Source organism: Rhamphochromis sp. 'chilingali', assembly GCF_963969265.1.
Source record: "Rhamphochromis sp. 'chilingali' genome assembly, chromosome: 18".
Classification (NCBI taxonomy): domain Eukaryota; kingdom Metazoa; phylum Chordata; class Actinopteri; order Cichliformes; family Cichlidae; genus Rhamphochromis; species Rhamphochromis sp. 'chilingali'.
This window is the reverse complement of record NC_137945.1, coordinates 16,304,931-16,324,508: the sequence shown is the minus strand read 5'-3', so window position 1 is coordinate 16,324,508 and position 19,578 is coordinate 16,304,931. Positions and strand designations below refer to the sequence as shown.

Below are 19,578 nucleotides of genomic sequence, written 5' to 3'. Positions count from 1 at the left end.
TTATTGTTTTTCTTTGAGCTTTTAAGAGGACTCCTGCAGAGGGAGAGTGATGCGCCTCAGTGACATTTACACAGAGGAGAAGAACAGAAAAAAATGCTACATGGAGGCCTCGTCAAAAAAAGAAAAAAAAAGGAGAAAAAAAAAGAACAAAGAACACACACACATAGTAATAAATAATAATTTTTTACTCTGTTGAATACAATAGATAACCTCAGAGTCCAGTAGGACGTTTCACCGTTACTTTTCGACTCATAAATTTCACAGATGTGTCCTGCTTTCATTTGGGATTTTTTTTCTGACAACTCGCCTCTCTCCTGAGCCTTGCACAATGTATTGATTGTAGCATCTTTTACGAAATGGTAGGAAGCGCTTCCTAAATCTCCACTCATACTGGGATCATGAGTAGAGGGAGAACCACGTGGTAACGAGAAGAAATGATTTATTTTTTGTTCTCGGCCAAGATGTAGCGAGCGGTTCTGGTCAGACCCAGCAATAACCAAATGCTGATTTGTCTTTGAGCGTATACATGTATATGGCGTTGCCAATAACCAAATCCTGTTAGCTCACCTGCTATAGTTAAGTAATGTAATTCAGCATTTATAATCGATCCTGCACCTTACATTTAACTCCAGTGATATTTAAAGTGTACTCCTAACCGTCTTCGTTTTTATTATTGTGAATAGTGTGTAATTCGTGGCACGTTACGTCATTTCTTTTCATTTTTTTCTAAGGACTTAAGGAGAAGTCGGCCGTGCAATGCAGCGTGTGGCGTTCGTGATGGTGTGTGTGCGTGTTTGAGATGTGAGGCAGAGACTTGAGATAACAATCGTCAGATCAACGTTTAGCTAATCAACATGCGAGCTTTCCCGAGTCAGGAGATGGAGTAATTTGTCGACTCTAATCTTTTTTTTGTTTTTTGCTTTTTTTTGGCTTACATTAAGCAGGCGTGCATCGTCTCCTGCGAGATCTGGCTATGAGATGTTATGGCACTTTTCTGTGACTTGTTAGTAAAACCTGATGTACTCTGACCTACAATATACGTGTAGGATGAAATTGAGTGTTACTGCTATTGTTATTTACTGCTTATTTTCCCAACTAAACACTGTCTGTGTGTTAGATGAGTGTAGGGAGAGCAATGTTCACAAAAACGTGCTTACGTAGCCGAATCAAATGGCCACATTTCATTGCAATCTGATGTAATCCGTGTTGTGAAGTGATAAATACTAAATTATAATCTAACAATTAAAATTCTTAAAGAGTACTGGCAGAGATACATTTTTGGCACATCAGATGTGGCCACTAAAAGGAGCCCTTAGTGTTGAATTATATTATAACAGAGTGATTTATTTTTGTTAAAACAGTAACGTGTAGCAGCTAATTAAAACTGGGGAAGCACAGCGTAATACCCCTGAAAAAAGGCTTTGGCTCTGTGTACACTTTTGGCTATTGTGTGTCATAACCATAGTAGATCTGGAAAAAAAAAATCATGATCCGAGTATAAACTGCTTAAAGGAATAGGTTGCAATTATCTTTATTTGCGTTCTTGTTGAGAGCTGAACAAGAAAATTGGTACCACTCAAATATCTTGACTATTTCTTAACCTGCACACCATAGTGACCAGAAATTGTAATTTTTTTTGTACAAATTTAAGATATTTTACTTGTGATTTTTGCGTCGAATTTCACCGACCACTTCATTAGCTACACCCGTAAATTGGTCATTCATGCAAAGAGCTAATCAGCCCGTCACATGGCATGTAGACATGGTCAAGACAACATGCTCAAGTTCAAACTGAGCATCACAAAGCTGATTTGAGTGACTTTGAACATGGTATGGTTGTTGGATTCAGACGGACTGGTCATAGTATTTCAGTCTGAAAAAGACTATAACATGAAAATATCAAGTGAGCAGCAATTCAAGCAGATAGCACTCAAATAAGCACTTGCTCCTAACAAGTTGTGCAGAAGAGCATCTTTAACATATTAGCAGCAGAAGACCACACTGGGCGGCACTCCTGTCAGCTAAGAACAGGAAACTGGATACACGGGCTCACCTTTGCCATTTGGATAGCAGGGAAGAATTAGGGATAAGGAACATGAAAGCATGGATCCATTCTACCTTTGGTGCTGGTGATGTAATGGGATGGTGGATATTTTCTTGGCACACTTTAGGCTCCTTAGTAGGAACTGAGCATTATTTAAACACCACACCCTACCTGAGTATTGCTCCTAAGCATGTCCATTGCTTCCAGCAGAATAACATGCTGGTTCGAATGATCTCAGACTGGTTTCTTTAACGTGACATTGAGTTTACTGTAGTCAAATCCACAGTCACCATATCTTAACAGAGGTCCAATAGAACACGTTTGGGGTGTGGTGCAACAAGAGACTTATATCATGGATGTAGAGTGAACAAATCTCCAGCAACTGTGTGATGCTGTCATGTCAACGTTGAATCTGTGCCATGAAGATCTAAGGCGGTTCTGAAGGCAAATGGGGTCCAACAACAACTAGCAGGGTGTAACTAAAGAAGTGGCTCGTTAAAGTATTTGCACAGAAAATGCAGAATCTGTAGGCAAGTGACGAGGCTTTCGGTACCAGAATCATTCTGGTTTTCTTCCAGTAGTCATCAATTCCCAAGAAAGAAAGCATATGCCAAAATGCAGTTTCGGAACCTTTGTCTTTTATCATTTAGTCAACCTTTAGGAAGCCGTCACCTAGATGTGCTGGAAGCGTCAAAATACTGTCAGTTTTCCCCAAAGGTTAAGTTAGCAGGCTAGTTTTTGGTTTTCCTGACTGGGAGAGTGTCACTATCCTCGGTTTTATATCAAATCAATTTAAGAGTGGTGCCAATCACTTCATGTAACTCCTATTTGAAAATTAAAATAAGAACTCTTGTTTGACACTTCAGTCGATTTTGCATTCGTATCGGTCTCTGAATACGCACTATCATTCTGCTCCCGCTCACTTTATCTACTTATAGCCTAACTGTAGTATGGCATTAACCTGTAAATATTGTTAAGATGTGCTTCTTCCTTGTGATTTATTCCTCATGTTTACATTCGGAGAGTCAGTTGAATGTGCCCCAAAATGTGTCCTGGCTGGTACTACGGAAAGTTGGAATTTGTGGACATGCTTTTGTAAATGTAATAAGCTGTTTTATATTTAAAAAAAAAAAAAAGCACCTTCATGTAGTCTTATGTCTAAGCTCACCCCCTATGTATTTCTTCAATTTCCACGGTTAAACCGTTAGGGCCACGTCAGACGTAATTTAATAATGGTACACTTTGTGTTTTTCTTCATGTGCCCGATACCTGTTTTGTATTTTGGTTTGCTGCTTTTGTACAGAGTCCTGTTTGAGACTGCCCTTTAAATGATTTAAAAGTGTAGAGTTCTTGAACTTAATGTAACTGAACAATATTCTGGCTGTGATTACAGTGAACTCCAGGATTGGAAGTGAGCTAAAAATGAGACATTTGGAGCACTGTGAGGAGGTAATGGCCAACACTGTCAAAGTCAAATGAAACTTTATTGTCATTCGTGACCATACAGTGAATAAAACTCCTCGATTAATGTGCAGAAGAATCTAAAGACATAATAAGACATATAGACATATATGAAACATGCCAGTTAAGATTTAATCTGGTAGGCTGATTGTTTAGTGCTGTTGCTCTCTTGTGGCAACTCGGTAAACTGCACTCCAACCCTTAGATGTACATTAATGTTCATAGTATGTGTCTCGTTATCATCGAAGAAGCATGTAAAAGCTCAAAATTGAGATTTTTCCCACTTCCCTGTTTTAAGAAGCACTAGCCCAAGAGACAACATTGAGATACCGTGGTTACAGGTTGTGTGTTTGCCTTACATATGGAGGGATTTGAATGTTTTTGCGTTATGGATAGTGACAGTAGCTGACAGTAAAGGAGGAAGTATAGTAGTTTATACTACTGATTTATGCACTTTTGTTTTGTGTTTCCAGATACAAGGTGAAAATGGGTAGCAGACATGTATAAATTGAAGTAAATTCCAGCATTAAATTCCTTTTAGGTTTTTTTTAAGGGTTTTTTGTTCAGTGTTGGTCTGAGTTTGTGGTTAGTAAGTTGCACCTTAGTTTTGTTTCCCTGAATAACTTTACTTGCTTGTGGTGTGGCATGTGGCACACCGAGGATGACTCTGTGTTATGCGTCAATCCGCTGGTGTTTCTGCATTCTGGTCAGTCTCTTTAATACTGTCCCACTGTTTAACAAGTATCCGTGACTCTTCCTTGAGGGTGCAATCAGTGCAGGCGGTTTCTGACTGGTTTGCTCACTTCCATTATCAAGAGAAATTACTCTTAGGTGTTTCCACTTTGCCTCTGTTGAAGGGACTTAATATGTGACTATTCTTTTTCATTGCATGAGAAAACATAAGGGAAGGACGGAGTTGCCAAATTCAATTACGAGAAAAACTTTTAGTGCACTTTATCCTTCAATCTAGTGGAGATACAGATATAGTAGCAGTTTCCTTGATCCTTCCTTTCCTTAAAATACTTCCTTGCCTTAAAATGGGAAATTATCAAAATGCAGTTATTGACTAAATGTGTCCTTGGCAATGTTCAGTCCTCTGAAGTGAAATTTAAAGAGAAAAGGGACATCAAAAGTGTACCTGTGTGGAATCAGACCAAGAAACCGGCTGTAAATAAAGGCTTCCAAGCATGCATAGGATAGGAAATCAAAATTCATCATACTGCTCATATTTGAAATGATTTGATGATATTTAAAGCTCAAAATAGTGTATTTGTGCTAAGAATATATTTCTTTTATAACACTTGCACATTGTATCAAATATAGTATAAAGTGGAGGACACAGTAACCAGAGGAATTTGGGTATAAAACTCTAAATTGACTTGTTAATCCTCCTTTGTTTGTTTTTGTGAACTAGTCTTCCTTCAATCCAGCTGCAAAGATAAAGGCCATCTGTGACATCAGAACAAGACTTCAATGAGTTGTAAAGAGGAAATGTATCAGATATGGACATTTATTATCCCAGATATTACCTAAATTGTGAAAAATGAATTAAACAGGCTGTTTTATTATTTTTTTTAAGTGTTTTACAGTGAAACGGCAGTAAAGCTACGATTGTTAGACATGAAAAGGGAAATGTTGCACAGTGTGCAGGAGTCCTGTATTCCAGGCAGGTTGACTCTATGTATTTTGATTAGCCAAATTCTAATTTACTAAGGCTAGCAGCCAAAGGCTTGTATTAGATTAGGCAAAGGTGGACCTGTCCTTGTCCTTAAATGAAGGTTTGTCAGTGATTAAGTGGGTGCCTAGACACCATGGTGACTGTGCATTCTGCAGTGCACCCAAGGTTGCCACATAGCAAACTGTGAGAGTGGCACTTCGGAGAGTGCTCATGGGATTACTAAGTTAGGTCTCTCTCTCTCTCTTTTTTTTTCTTTTGAAAGCTGCTAATGATGAAGTGTGTATCCAAAAGAATTTTATTCTGTGGCCTTCACCTTCAAGAAAAGTGTTGGAAATATTGCTGTCTTATTTTAGAAACTGAAACTCATGATGGATATTGGAGAGAAAGTATTGTATTTCTTTTTGTTCTTGAGTAAAGAGTTGATTTTTTTTCTGTTAAATCTGTTAGTGTTTGGGTAAACACATGGAGCCCCAAAACTGACAAATCTAATGATACCAAAAAGTAGCATTGTTAGTGCAATACAAATGAGATTTTAAGAGGTTTCACTTGTTCGAAACCACTCGAATATGGACAAAAGTAATTGACCACACACAAGGTGTAATGTGTAGGTTGCCCAGTACTTCTGTCCCAACAGTCTATATTTGGTTGGGTTCTTAAATTTTTTGATTGAGATGAAGCTAATTACCTCCTGGTTTTCACTAATGCCGCACACATTTCCACTAATTGTGAACAAGAAATTGTGTCAAATTTGATTACATTTATAGACAAAGGATTCATCTATTGTGGAAAAAAATGACAAGATCTAAAGCTTTTTATACAACTTCAATTTACTTCGTTAAACTATGAAAAGCTAACATAACAGTCTAAATGCTAGCACAAAAATAGTCTTTTGCAGTCTGTTGTGATGTCAAATGGCAAACTGTAGATTGACTATTACTAAGAAACTTTGTTTTTGAATACCTGTTGGCAAAAGAATAGATTGATTAACACTACTGCATGTAATGCTGGCTGGCATAGTTTCATGATAGCTGCCTAGCTAGCCAACAATCCTTGTGGGCACTGTTTTCAGCTAAGCTAGCCACAAAGCGCTCTAAGTTACTCCACAAGTATTACATGAATTTCAAATTAGTCACTGCCATTAACAAATACTCATCCATATTTATTATATATGCATTAGGAGAATTTAACACATGGTGAGGAAAATGAAACATCAGTAGGTCAAAAAGCCTGAATGAAGAAAAACGAGCACGTGATTTGGCAAATAGTAACTGCAATAGTAAAATGAGAAAACCACAGAATACCTGACTGAATTAAATAACTTTGTGTTTGTTTTACTGAATGTTTTATGTGTGTGTGTGTGTGTGTGTGTGTGTGTGTGTGTGTGTGTGTGTGTGTGTGTGTGTGTGTGTGTGTGTGTGTGTGTGTGTGTGATATTCCTCAATTCAGGTTAAAATGAATCTTTTGCTACCTTTTGGCAGTTTGAGGGCTCCATATGAACTAAAAGTGGGAAACAAGTGTAATTTTTGCATGAGAAAGTTTAGTTGTTGTTGTTTTTTTTTTTAACATATGTTTTATGGTGGCTTTCCCCTGTTTTTGAGTGAAGCTACATGTGATGGTAACCATAAGCATCAATGCCATAGTCTATTCAAAGCTGTATTATTCACATTCGCATCACATTGCATTTCCCTTACTCATACTGCAGCGGTGTTAAAGAAACCATAATGTGTACTGTTATTTGCTGACTCTCTATAATGTTAACACTACAACTTAGTTAACTCTGGTGTACAAAGCCCATGTGTAGGCAGTAGTCGTCACGTTCAGCTATGATAAAATACTAAAAACAGTACAAGGACAGTAGTGTCTAGAGGTGCTAATAACATTAGACTGTATTTTCTGTCTTTTATTGTATTATTGACTAGTGTTTACTGTCTGTAACACAACAGAGCGTAATGAAATCATTTCAATATTAAACAGTATAGATATATTATTGCAAATTCAGATGTGTCTTTGTGTTTTGTTTTTTATATTACAGTAGTGCTTTTTTTTGGCAACTTTGCTGCCATCTGTTGGGAAATGCTTATATTTTCCACTCGGATTTAGACACTTTAATATTTTGATTTATTCCACACAGTGCAACAGGTGTCTTTAGGTTACTGACTCTGTAGTTTTAGTCTGAATCAGATTTAAACTTGTAGAAAGACATATATAAAATTATTATAGATCAAAAAGAAACAAAAAAACAAATCCACAGTATTAATTTGTTATAATTAGAAAAGCTACAACAAAAAATCAAATGCGTAAAATAAAACGGAAGAGAACAATGAACACATTGAGCTGAACATTGATGTCTGTGGCCCTGAACCGTTCTTTGGACTCTGGTACAACAACTGTGAACTAAACAGGTTCATGTTCATAAACGGGGACTGGAGGGGGTTTTACATCTTGGTGAGACGCAAGGTATTCAGTCGCACCCCCAAAACTGAAGCCCCTGAGGCGTACTTGATTTCTTTCAGGATCCCATTCCACTTCTTCTCCATCTCATTATACCTGAGGAGGTTAAGAGACAGTCGTCATTGTTTTTCCCAGGGCTCCTATCTCCCTCATTTGCGTTTAAATTTAAGTAATTAAATATCCACTATGAACTGAAGCAGGACGGTGGCATCTTATGTTGGGTTCACTGAGTAACATTTTAAATACTAACACAATTGAGTAAATACTAAATATAATTAAGATTACAGTTGTGCAAAGACAATTTAACAGTTGAAATAACTTTTTTTTTTTTTAAAGTCTGTTACGATCTACCTCCAGATGTCGTTCATCTCTTTAGGAAGAACCTCTTCGCTGTCCTCTAAAGGCATCATGGCAAAACCTCCAACGGCGTAGAGGGAACCAGCCAACGACACGAGATTCAGGGAGCTACGTTCCTGAGGAAACGGCACAAAGTCGGACCACCTGCACCGCGTTAACACACACACAGAAAAATGTTCAGTTAGATAAACCATTTAGCCACAGTTTTATTACATTTATTATGATGTGTTGTAACTTTACACTGACTGTGTGCTTTACAACAGATAATTAGAAACAAACTAAACTAAAAAATAAAGTAAAAGAAAAGAAATATAAATATAGGAAACTCACTTGTTGGTAGCGATATCATACACCTCCATAGTGTCTGTCAGGCCGTTGTCAGTGACGCCTCCTGCCACGTATATTTTGTTTTCATGAACGGTGGCTCCACATAAGGAGCGTGCGTGCTTCATGGGCGCGAGCTCCTTCCATTCAAAACGCTTGGCGTCGTAGGCACACATCTTCTTTAGACAGCTCCTTTTTACAAAAGGGACAAAGACTCACAATAGTGACCTCTGAGATAAAGAAAACCCTCCTTTAAATCCTGAAGCCTTTTAGGGTCACACTTTTAATATGAACATTAATATTTTGCTTGAAGCATGTACTCACTTGTTGTCTCCCTTTCCTCCAATCACGTATACAGTGTCATTATGAGATAATGTTGTATGGCCGTAAACTGGGTATGGAATCGGCTCTGATTCGCCCCATTTAAAGGATCTGTGAATGACAAAACACAGTATGTAGTTAATTATTAAGGATGACAAACTGAGTGCTTTTTCCCTAAAATTTCATACATGAACTCAAGGCTGTACTCACTGTCTGTCGTATACCAAGACTGAATCCAGCATGTGCTCCTGCTCCTTCAGCTCCTTTCCTCCCAAAACAAAGATGGAGTTCTCAGCCTCGCCCATTCCAAACAGAAAACGGGGAGAAGGCAGGGGAGGCATGCCGAGCCAGTCGGCACTGACCGGGTCGTACTGTGGTCACAGGAGTCAAACATTTGTAAATGTTTACAGTGTACAGAACTACAGTGTAGAAAAATATTTGCACTGAACTATATTTGTATGTGTACCGCATGTAATTGGAAGTTTTTCATCTTCTCTTTTCTTTCTACAAACTTTGTCTTGACGCTCTCCTACCTGCAGGAAGTATGAGCACAGTGGATCATCCTTGTTCTGTTCATCAAAGAATAATCCTCCGGCCACAAAGATCTGGTTCTCCTTGGTCACCAGGCTGGCGTGGTTTTTGGGAATCTGTGTGGAAAGTGATGCCAGAAAGCAGTCGTTCCCCGTTGGGTCGTAGGCCACAGCGCCAGCATCATTAACCATCAGGATCAAGTCTCTGACAAACATCCCAAATCGAAGATTATCATTCAGGATGCTTGGGAGAAGGCCCTCTTCATCATCTTTATCTTCACTCTCTCCATCATTCCCTGCTCCACCATCCTCCTCCTCCTTGCTTTTTCTTTTTTTAACTTCTGGCATTTTCCCAGCGTGGGCATCCTTAACCAGCTGGAGTTTCTGCTGCAACTCGGGGTTAGAGGAGATAAGTTTGTGTTTCTCCACTTTTTCTCTCAGATAGTCCTCATTGACAAGACGCAAACGAATGCAGTCCAACAAATTCGGCAGCTCTTTCTCTCTGGTCTCTTTGTTCCGGGACACCCAGTTCATCAAAGCTTCAAATACCTCCTCTTCTGTCTCTACGTTTAGATTGTCATTTGATAAAATGGCTGCCAGCTCACTGGGAAGCAGCTGGAGGAATTCTTCATCTCTGGAGATGAGCTGAAAGCGCTCGCAGGCATAGTTTCGAGCAGAGATGGCCAATCTGGGACAGTCCAGCATCAAGCCGAGCCTGAAGATAGCCAGACAGTTGCTGAGGCTTAGGCGCTTTTGTAAGAAAGACACACATACAGTGAAAATTGAAGGGATCTGGTACATATTAGCGACAGCAAAGATATCCTGGACATTCTGCTCTGTCACATTGATCTTGGAGGTGTACAGATACTTCACGATGAGCCCCATGACACCTGGCTCCACATCCTCCAGGATAATTTCCCTCTTTTTGCTCTCGTCCAGGTCAGAAAGAAAGATGGAGCGGAAGTATGAGCTGCAGGCACACAGAACGAGCCGGTGGCAGGGAAACTCTTTGTCTTTGATCTTCAGCACACAGTCGACCAGCTTATCATTCTCCAGCAGGTCATAGAGGCCATCCTGGAGTAGAGTCTGCTGGTACAATCTGGGCTCATCCGCTGGGTTTATAGGCAGAGCCATCGTTCCTGGCAGAAGAAGTATGAAGAGCCTTTCAGGGGCTAAAGAAATCAAACAAAATGTATCTCCTCTATAACTAAGCTGTTCTAGTTTCTAGCCTGGAAAGAGGATTTAAAAGAGTATTCAGACACACCAGAGACAGCCCACTTCCTCAGCTGTCCTGACCCTTCAACTGAACTCCAACTGGAGGTTTATTTATAGACTGGGTGCTTGGTGTAGAGCAATGGGCTTTATTCTGGAACTTGAAATGTAATATCCATGCTTCCCCTTGTCCCACCTCGAAGTCCACACCGACCCACTCCCAGACAGCTGACACACTGCTTAATGGGAACTGTGTCCAGCATGAGTCATGGCAGACCCTGGAGTACATGGTTTAGTAGGCTTCTCTGAGGGGGTCATCTTAGCATTTTGTAGCATTACATACATGTGACGATGACTCTGTGGAAAACAGAGGAAACTCTGAAATGACTAATAGATTTATTTTAATACACAGAATGTTTAACATAGTGTTCTTGTTCATTTCAAAGAGAGAGTTATAAATAAGGATTTGGCAATATATTTGTTCAGCTGCTCTTTTAGACCAGTCTTTTTGCTAAGCTAACAGTTCTCAGTTTATTGGTGATCTGATAGGCTGCCACTACCACTATGAAAATTATTGTTTTCTAAAGAGCTGAATTAGTTTAAGTGTTGTTAAGAAGCAATTTATTTTATTTGAACAGAACCAAAACACTTTCATTGAAAAAGAAAGGCATGTAATAACCCAGGTAAAATGGGCCATTTAAGGTTTGACTGTCTTAGCTCTTTAAAAGCTGTCTTTAAAAGTAAACAGTACTTAACATTTAGCATTTGATGTGATTCGTCTGAGATTGCAAGGATGATGGTTCATTTTGCCACAGAAAACTCCATGGTGAGTGACCTGACTTGTTAAAACTTACTCTTCAATAATAAGGTGAATAAGAACCAAATGAACATCTAGACATTTTGATTCATAATCCATGTTGTGCTGTCCTCTGCCAGAAAAATGCAGATAATTTTCTAAATTAAGCAAATTTGTATGAAAAAACATTTTTAATTACCAGCCCAATTTACCCTCATGTATTAGATAAAATGGGTGATTCATTTCAGGTAAAGTGGGCCACCCTCTGAGTTGAGTTTTTTAGATATTTTTAAAGTTCCCCATTTTAAAAATATTTTGATATATTTCTTATTCTATGTCTTACATTCCATTTTCACATTACACTACCTGAAAAAAGGATGAAAGAAACATGTTGATATAGAAGTGATAAATGTGACAGACATCAAAAGTGTTTTAAAAATACAACTAGTGGGTAGAGGAAAGGATGAGAGGGGCTTTGGCTGAGTACAGTGGGACATTTTCACTGATCAGCTGAACCATTTTACCCTGAACACTGCTCGTGTCAAAAAACATGGGACAGCTAATGTCTCAAAAGCTGTAGAGGCTCAAACACTCATGTTTTATTGCATCAGTTTAACACAAAAATATTAAAAACATTTCAGGTAATCATGAAAACACAGTTAAATGTCACACATATTTTTTTTTCTTAGTGATTTGCCAAAATTACCTGGTAAATTTACCCTAACAAAAAAAGGGAACCTCCGCCGTTTGATGTTATTAAATCCATTTTATTGCCTTGTTCTGGTCAGAGCAGTGATTCACCACAGGTGTCTGTAGCACTCCCTCCCAACAGTATTCAAAGTGTTTTCCATGTGGAAGCAGCAAACAGGATTCAGTGACAAAGTGCTGATGTAATGCAACAGAAATGGCTCACGGTACTATGACAAGACTCAACACTGACTCATGTAGTGTAAAAAGCGCCAGCAGTTTCATCGGAGAGAACAAAAACCTGCATAAACACACAAAGTACAAATGTTTTCACTAATCTTTACTTTTGCTCTAGACCAATCACAGTCCCGACAATGTAGTTTTATTGTTAGTCCTGGTTAGTATACAGGTGAACTTCACAATATGTTACAGTAAATAATCATTTACTGTAATTTTTTTTCATTAAGTTTTAAATTCTCCCTTAGGTAAAAATACTTAAAATTTTATTTACAGCGAGCTTGTCTGCATCCATTCAAACTCATAATACTGTTAGCATTTGGACAGAACTCACAATTTTCATCATTGTAACCATTCGTTAAAAATTAAATATCTACTCTGCTTTTTCTTTGCTGGGATCTGCGACTGGCTGAGCAGCAGTGGGTGCAGTTGCAGAGGTGGTAGGACTGGTGGCAGCGTTTGGAGGCGGTGCCGGTGGGAGTGGATCGGGATCGTCTATGAGTGCCTGTCTCCTCTCTTGCTCCTTGATCACTTGAATCAGACAGTAGGTCACAAACATGACGATGATGGTGGTTATGGGGAAGCCTGGGAAGGTAATTCCTTGTTAATAAGCTGGTAAGAAATGGCAAAGTTGCCTCATAATTAACAACCAAAATCACCTTTTAGAAGCAGCCGTTTGGCAACCAACTTTGCAAAGTCCAAACTGTTCAAGGCCAGAATGTTGTACAACACAATGCTCCAGAAGTTAAAAGTGTTGAAGATGGCTCTGATGCGCCGAGACATCGCTTCTGACATTGCCATCTGCAAATCATATTTATATACAACATGCACGTTAAATCCCTTATCCTTTATAAAACTGCTTATTGATGTGTACAAACAAACTCATCTGACCAACCTCAAAAGAGCTAAATGGCTCCACGGAGAAGAATTTGCCTGTCCACAGCTCAAAGTTGAGACCAAAACAGTTCAGGAAAGCCCAGACCAGGACCACCTGACAGGGTCCCAACCAGAGGATGGTGATGCCGAAGGTGCACAGTGTAGCCACAAGCTCCTCCACCATGTTCTCGTGCTTTCCACCCAGGTAATTATACACATACCTGTGGATTAGGGCTTCATCAGAACCTTTGCTTTTCAAATGATTAACATGACTTTAATATTGGTGGCCTTTTGGAGACACTCACTTGCACAGCCAATCGTTGATCCCTCTGTCGAAGTGACTACAAAACAAAATCAGCTTTAGTACTATAGAATTATACCACATGTACGCCTGGAACCACTCACTTGTGTTCAAGCCTCACTCACGTTTCAGCAAACACATAGAGCATGGTGATGCATTTTGGTGGTTTAGGAGGGTCAAGGTGATCCAGTCTGGATACCGTGTTGATGACTCCAAACATCACAGCTGCTTTCACCCAGTCATACACCAGGTTAAAGTAAGCCAGCCCCACTGGAAACAATGCAGTGACATCAGTTCTGCTGCAAGTTTCCTTTCATCTCAAATAATTGAAATTAAAACTGGAAATTTTTCATGTTAATGTTTGTTTGCATAAAGTCAAAGCTTTTAATTATATGTTAATGTTCAGTCTTCATTTGTGCTTTTTTTTTTGCATGCCGTTGGGTTTAAAAATATTAAAATGGGAATTTTCGTGAAGTGGCACAGACCTAGAGCCCAGTCAGACAGGTGCTTCATCAGCTTCAAGTCAGTGGGGATGGTGAGGATGTACATGAAGTGGAAAAGGATGTCCACTACAATGATGACGATAAGGTGGATCACACCGTGCAGGTTGATATTCCACATCTCCCGCTCTTTCCTGGTAAGGTCACACCTGTTGACCTGCAGAGGGCAGCAAACACACATCACAACTACGGAGAAAGCCAGAAACTTTCAGCCTCTGCAGACAACAGGCCCTGTTATTTAGGGATATTTTAAACGTCAGATTTTTTTTACTGATGGCGACATAAATGCATGTAAACTTTACATTGTGTGTTCTAAATATCTTCATGAGCAGTAAAGAAAAGTAAAAGAAACCATCAATTTTAGGTCACACGATCGTCATACTTAATAATTTTGTAACCTGTAAAGAATCAAATGAAACTTACTTGAACATAAAATTTATCAAAAGTCATGATAGGCCCGAAATAGAAGAAAGGGAGGTAGAAGTTGTACTTGAGCAGCTCCAAGATGTTGTAGTTGCCATCTTTTCTTTCACAGTTCTCCAGAGCAAAACTCATACAACGCATGATTGTAAACCCACATCCTCCATAGAAGAAAACAGGACGCAACTCAAAGTCCCCTTCCACAAAACCTGCCTGTTTAGAGAAGACATGGGGAATCGACCATGAGAAATGTATAGACAATACACTAAGGTGTTTGGGTGCCAGCAGCTTACCTGCCAGGAAATGAAGGGTTCACACTTGAATGTAGCCAGCGTACAAAGACCAGTGACGAAGCAAAGCCAGCGGATTTTCACTAAAGAGATGCTGTAGAGCAGGATACAGTGGGAGAGGATGAGGGTGACATAGGTCCAGCCCATGCTGGTCCACACAGCAAGCAGGCCATACACCATATATACCAAGGACCGATACTGTGGGACAGAAAAATGGTGTCACCCTTGTGGTTTAAAAGTTTTCATACATTCATCATGGGCATGAATATCATCTTTAACGAGTGAATGATACATACAGGGTCACTTAAATCTTTGAAGGTTCTACAGTGGTTTTTAACTTGATGAACCCAAGAGATATAAACTTGCTCCAAAATCAACATCCTCTAGCTCAACTGAAATTTACAGCAGCCCACATGGACAAGCCAAATATCTCATGGAGAATAGTTTTTATGCTCAAATAAGAAAAAGATTGAGCAATTATAACACATATACAAGAGGTATGTTAGGACGAGTAAAGTTGAGGCTTTCAAACCGAAGAACAATGTCCCAAGTGTCAAGCATGGTGGTGGCAGCATCATGCTCTGGGGATGTTTTGGTGCCACTGGTACTGATACATTGCACAAAGTGGACGGAACAATGAAGACTGAGGACAACCTCCAAGTTTTTAACCTTCACCTCAACAACCAAACGGTTAAAACTTAGAAGCAACTGTGTTTTATAATGGCTAAAGCAGGCTAACATTAAGCTTCTGGACTGGCCTTCCCAAGGGGTTGACCTCAACCCTGCTGAAAATTTTTTAGACCACACTTAAAAGGCAGGTTCATGCAAGGAAATCAGACGATTTAAATGAACTCTTGTGCACCCAGTTCTTGTTTTTAAGGTCATTAAAGATGTATGGTGTTAGATCATACCACCCTGGGAAAAGAGCAGCTAAAAAAAACAAAAAAACAAATAAAAGCTCAGCTGTGACAAAGAAGATTTTGAGGTTGCCAGATAATGGTGAGAAATAAACTTGGGTTCATTGCAGTTCAGTGCTTCACTCAGATTATTAACACTAGCAGTAAATATTGGATCTGTCCTATACTACATTAATCCGCCTACAGAAGCTCAATGAAAACAATCCATCAATCTGTCAGGAGAAGCACCTGTGGAGCCAGCATGGAGCAGATCTTGGCAAACAGCACATGACCAGAGAGCGCAAATATGATGTGGTCTCTAAAGGTGGAAAACCACATCAGCCACTCGAAATCTGCAGTTTCCTGTAGACCAGCGAGCACAACAATATTAGAAATATGAGAACACTTCTGCAAACAAATGATGACAAATGAGCTGCATTCATTTTCTTACCATTTTCCTCCCAAAGTAGTACCATCCTGGCTTCACGCTGGTTTTGAAAGTCTTTCTGTTTGCACTGGCTAACAATGGGACAATTGGGGGGCGGGGGGGGGAATACAACATTTTATAGTTTGGTACAGAAGCCAAGTGTTTCTGTGCACCGTGTTTTCTTTTCTTGCCCTTGAGTGCAAATGACAAACCTTTGCTAGATTGACAGTGAAACAAATGTAGTCCAAACAGAGGGACTATTTTCTTCTTGTGCTCGGTGGTATTAATACCGACACCTGTTCTCCTCAGCGTGGTCTACATAGCTCAGACTCCTCAACCTTACACTGTGACACTTCCCCCATATGTATACTTCACAGTGTATTGTCTGTACGTGACTGTGCTACAGTCTCAGATGAACTTTGCATTCGAGGAATCTAATGTATGCTGATCAGGAAAAAGAGGAAAATAATTTAGTCAAGCTTTGTTTTAGTCCTTTTTATGATTTAATTTGCAAGATAATTTGTTTATAAAGTATAGATAGTCTAGGATAGAGTCACGGAATTAATATATGATTAACTAGTACTTCATAGGTATTTCTATGCTATAAATATAAATAGATATCCTTTAAACAAAATGGTCTTCTTAGTAGTTTTCTGTCACCTAGTCCTGTGCTGGTTCATCATATTCTGTACACGTTTAGTTGTTGGTCACCTCTGGCTCAAACATCATTCAAGAAACACATGTGACCAACAAGCAAGCAGAGGGAACTAACCAGGAGCTAGATGCAGGTCTCTGGCGTGTGGCATCGACCGACAGGTCCACCTGGACTTTCCAGTTTACCTGGGAAGAGTACTCACCCAACTCTAACACTACACTGGTCCTTTTGAAGTTGAGGTTCTGATTAACTCTGTGTGTGTCTGTCTTAAGCTACCCCAGAATATGAGAATTGACAGCATGTGGAACGTTGCACATATTCCAGTCGAAACCCACTTAGTCCAGTCTGTTGTACCCCCTTCCAACCCCCCTCCAACCATCTGGGTCATTGATGGACAGCTTCCCTACACAGTTAGTAGCATTTTGGATGCTTCTGTGCAGAAACTCTTGAGAGAAATTTGCAAAATTTGTTTAAAGACATTCCTGTGGGAAAAATTAAGCTGTGGACTTACCTGTTAACCTGACATCAGACCTCGTTGTGTTAAAGCTTTCAGATACAAATCCTGGTATTTCATTGTTGTAAATAAACCTGTGAACTTTTAACTCAGAGTCCTAAGTTTGAATCCACCTGCACCACCAGTTAGGACAGTTTTCATTATAAATGACCAAATACAGTAGGCTTAATATTCGGATGCTCTTTTTCTGTGTGCATGTGTGTCAGTGTGTTAACTCATACTCACAACTGGACACCTCAAAGATCCAGCTAGTGGCCCAGAACATGGCCAGACACAAAACAGTGTTGTAGAAATAAATCTCATACTTGGGAAGAGCAGCTTTGAGCCCCATGGCGATGCAGTCAGGACAGCACGGAGCTCCGGAGGCTCCTGAATATAAACCACAGAGAAGTCAGAGTACTTTAATCTGTCTGTCACACCTAAAACAGGCGGTGCCAAATAGCATTCCTGAGTTATCCTGCCTACAGTAAGACACATATGCCAGAGGTTCATCCCCTTTCCCCTGATGTTATCTTTTATTTTGGGGATCCTTTGGATCCCAGTCACTGCTGTACTACAGGAAGGGTGGCACATTATTCTTCATGAACAGCTGTAATCCTAAAAATAAACTGAGCCTCACAAAAAGTGTCACAGTCCTACTGCAGTATTTGTATGAGGGCATTTATTACATTATTTTGCATAACCCAACTAAAATAGACCTCTAATCCATCGCTGATTCTAAATTTAGGTAACTGTCATCCGTGAACTTTCTGTGACACATTATCAGAGATGGAAAGTAACAAAAGCCATTTGCTTCCTCTTAACCTGTGACTATCACAGAGGACTTTCCACATTTTTATTGTACTTATCTTTGTACATTTATCAAATGGATTAATAACTGCTAATTTTAAAGATTATTAGTCCAGCTGTCAACGAAGTTTCCACATCCGTTATTCAAAGGAAAGCAGAGCAGTAGGATTTTTTATTTTTTAACACCTCAGAGTAAAAAACCATCAGTGTTGCTATTAGATCACTCTTACTAACACATCAGATTTTAAATAGTACTTTTAAAATGGTATGTTGTTTTTTCTGGTTTATTTACACTTAGGTAGTTTAAATTGAGCAATTCTTAAGCTTTTTGGGACCAGGAACCACTTATAGGATTGCAGTTTTTGACTTAACCGATGATTTACTCAAGGATTTCTCTATGCTCACAAGCTAGCTAGCTGGCTAACAAGGTAAGCTGTGTATAGCAGCAGTGGCTGATTGCACCCTGAGATCTACGAATGACTTCATGACATGATTGGTCACGATGCTGTTGTATCAGAGTTTCTAATAGTCCAGTGATAACATGGGAAGAATTAAGTCACATGACATGCTGGTTTTACTGGCATTAATTAATCACACTTTTCATAGTCGCCATGTTGAGAGGGGTGGAGCTGACAGAGGAACTGAGAGACACTGAAATACCATAGGGGTCATGACTTTTCTGTTACATGGGAGGCCTGCCCTAAAACATATTGTATCATTATTATTTTTATTATTGTTAATATTATTAGTAGTAGTATTTTGACTCTAATAGGTACCAGAATTTGCTTTAGTAAGACTAGAAACTAGCAACTAAGGAACAGTCAGAGTCAGCTATAGCAAAAAATCAGTTAAACCTAAATGAACTGTATTAGTAGGCCTGGTCGGATAGTTTAATATTTGACGGTTAAACGTATCTTACAAGATCATATTTGATTTGATTTGATTTGCATCTGCATAATAAACTGCATAATTCACTATAAGCATGCCCTCCTATTGTGCCAAAGAGTGGTTCTTTTCACTATTTATCTTTTGCTTTGTGGATTCTGATGCCTCTTCTTTGGTACAATAAGAACCTGCTTTCTCCTCCTTATTTAATATATTCTGTTCCAAAAACCTTGCTGTATAATGCCTGATTTTAAGCTTCAATTATTTAAGAATATTGTTTCTTTGACTTGTTTGACACATTTCTCATTTCTCATAAAAAGGTGGAGGGTAAACTGACCGATTAGAATTTAAAGTGCAGCTGCTGCTATTTTTAACTAAACGATTTCTCTCTGATGAATTGCAGCTTAGGCTTGCACACAATGAAACAGCTACGTGTTGCTATAAGAGAAAAATCAAACTCAGCTAAATGAAGCAACAATGAACTACAGTAAAACCCCTTCCTGCTTTCTCTTCATGGTGTCTGAATGAGATGCATGCTGTTGAAATGCCACACGGTCATGCACTTCAGTTTGTCCTCCACACCACCTGTTGTGATACTGACCTTGATCGCAGTAAACCCAAAGTAGTTGTTAAAGAAAATTCAGATTGTTTCAAAGGCACTTTAAAATGTCACATAAAAAAAGAACATGGAAGGAAAGGTAAAGTTTTGCATCTGCTGTGCTTCCACAGAGTGCAGGTCAAGCTGCAGGTCCCTCTGACTCCCTGAGAGGGAGCTGCCACCCGTTAAAGGTGACATGGTGTATTTGTACTTTGTCCACTGACACAGGGGGGGCGGAACGGGAGGACTGCTAAAACAGTATAATAGACTATGAGCCACACAACATTGGACATGTATTCAGGTCGCCTATATTTGATAATAAGCAGCAA

General features: G+C 39.3%; 3 protein-coding genes across 3 annotated transcripts in view; 1 reads left to right on the top strand and 2 right to left on the bottom strand.

The window, feature by feature from the left end:
• Positions 1-6,617, top strand: part of zbtb47b (zinc finger and BTB domain containing 47b) — a 33,287-nt gene extending 26,670 nt beyond the window's left edge. The window contains exon 7 of the mRNA XM_080865717.1: positions 19-6,617. Coding sequence (XP_080721843.1) covers positions 19-50 — 32 coding nt within the window. The 3' untranslated portion in view covers positions 51-6,617. The remainder of the gene's footprint in view (positions 1-18) is intronic.
• On the bottom strand, positions 6,525-10,451 carry klhl40b (kelch-like family member 40b). Its single transcript, XM_080865718.1, has 6 exons — positions 9,170-10,451; positions 8,847-9,007; positions 8,640-8,747; positions 8,322-8,507; positions 7,986-8,135; positions 6,525-7,730 (listed from the first exon to the last, which is right to left on the bottom strand). The coding sequence occupies exons 1-6, from the start codon at positions 10,298-10,300 to the stop codon at positions 7,619-7,621; spliced, it is 1,848 nt and encodes a 615-aa protein (XP_080721844.1). The 5' UTR covers positions 10,301-10,451; the 3' UTR covers positions 6,525-7,618.
• Positions 10,452-11,706: 1,255 nt separating this feature from the next.
• On the bottom strand, positions 11,707-19,421 carry hhatlb (hedgehog acyltransferase like, b). Its single transcript, XM_080864440.1, has 12 exons — positions 19,253-19,421; positions 17,203-17,346; positions 15,833-15,900; positions 15,631-15,744; positions 14,489-14,683; positions 14,199-14,408; positions 13,761-13,932; positions 13,401-13,545; positions 13,280-13,315; positions 12,994-13,195; positions 12,758-12,899; positions 11,707-12,683 (listed from the first exon to the last, which is right to left on the bottom strand). Exons 2-12 carry the CDS (start codon positions 17,306-17,308, stop codon positions 12,472-12,474), a joined length of 1,602 nt encoding a protein of 533 aa, XP_080720566.1. The 5' UTR covers positions 17,309-17,346; positions 19,253-19,421; the 3' UTR covers positions 11,707-12,471.
• Positions 19,422-19,578: the final 157 nt, after the last annotated feature.

Bases quoted from the DNA above. Each gene is read 5' to 3' on its own strand.
- klhl40b (XM_080865718.1), bottom strand. From the start codon at position 10,300: ATGGCTCTGCCTATAAACCCAGCGGATGAGCCCAGATTGTACCAGCAG. The intron at 9,008-9,169 runs GTAGGAGAGCGT...CTGTGACCACAG, and splicing joins TGTGCTCATACTTCCTGCAG to TACGACCCGGTCAGTGCCGA. The intron at 8,748-8,846 runs GTGAGTACAGCC...TGTCATTCACAG, and splicing joins GTCTTGGTATACGACAGACA to ATCCTTTAAATGGGGCGAAT.
- hhatlb (XM_080864440.1), bottom strand. From the start codon at position 17,308: ATGGGGCTCAAAGCTGCTCTTCCCAAGTATGAGATTTATTTCTACAAC. The intron at 13,933-14,198 runs GTAAGTTTCATT...TGCCCTCTGCAG, and splicing joins TTGATAAATTTTATGTTCAA to GTCAACAGGTGTGACCTTAC. The intron at 12,684-12,757 runs GTGATTTTGGTT...TTACCTTCCCAG, and splicing joins CAAACGGCTGCTTCTAAAAG to GCTTCCCCATAACCACCATC.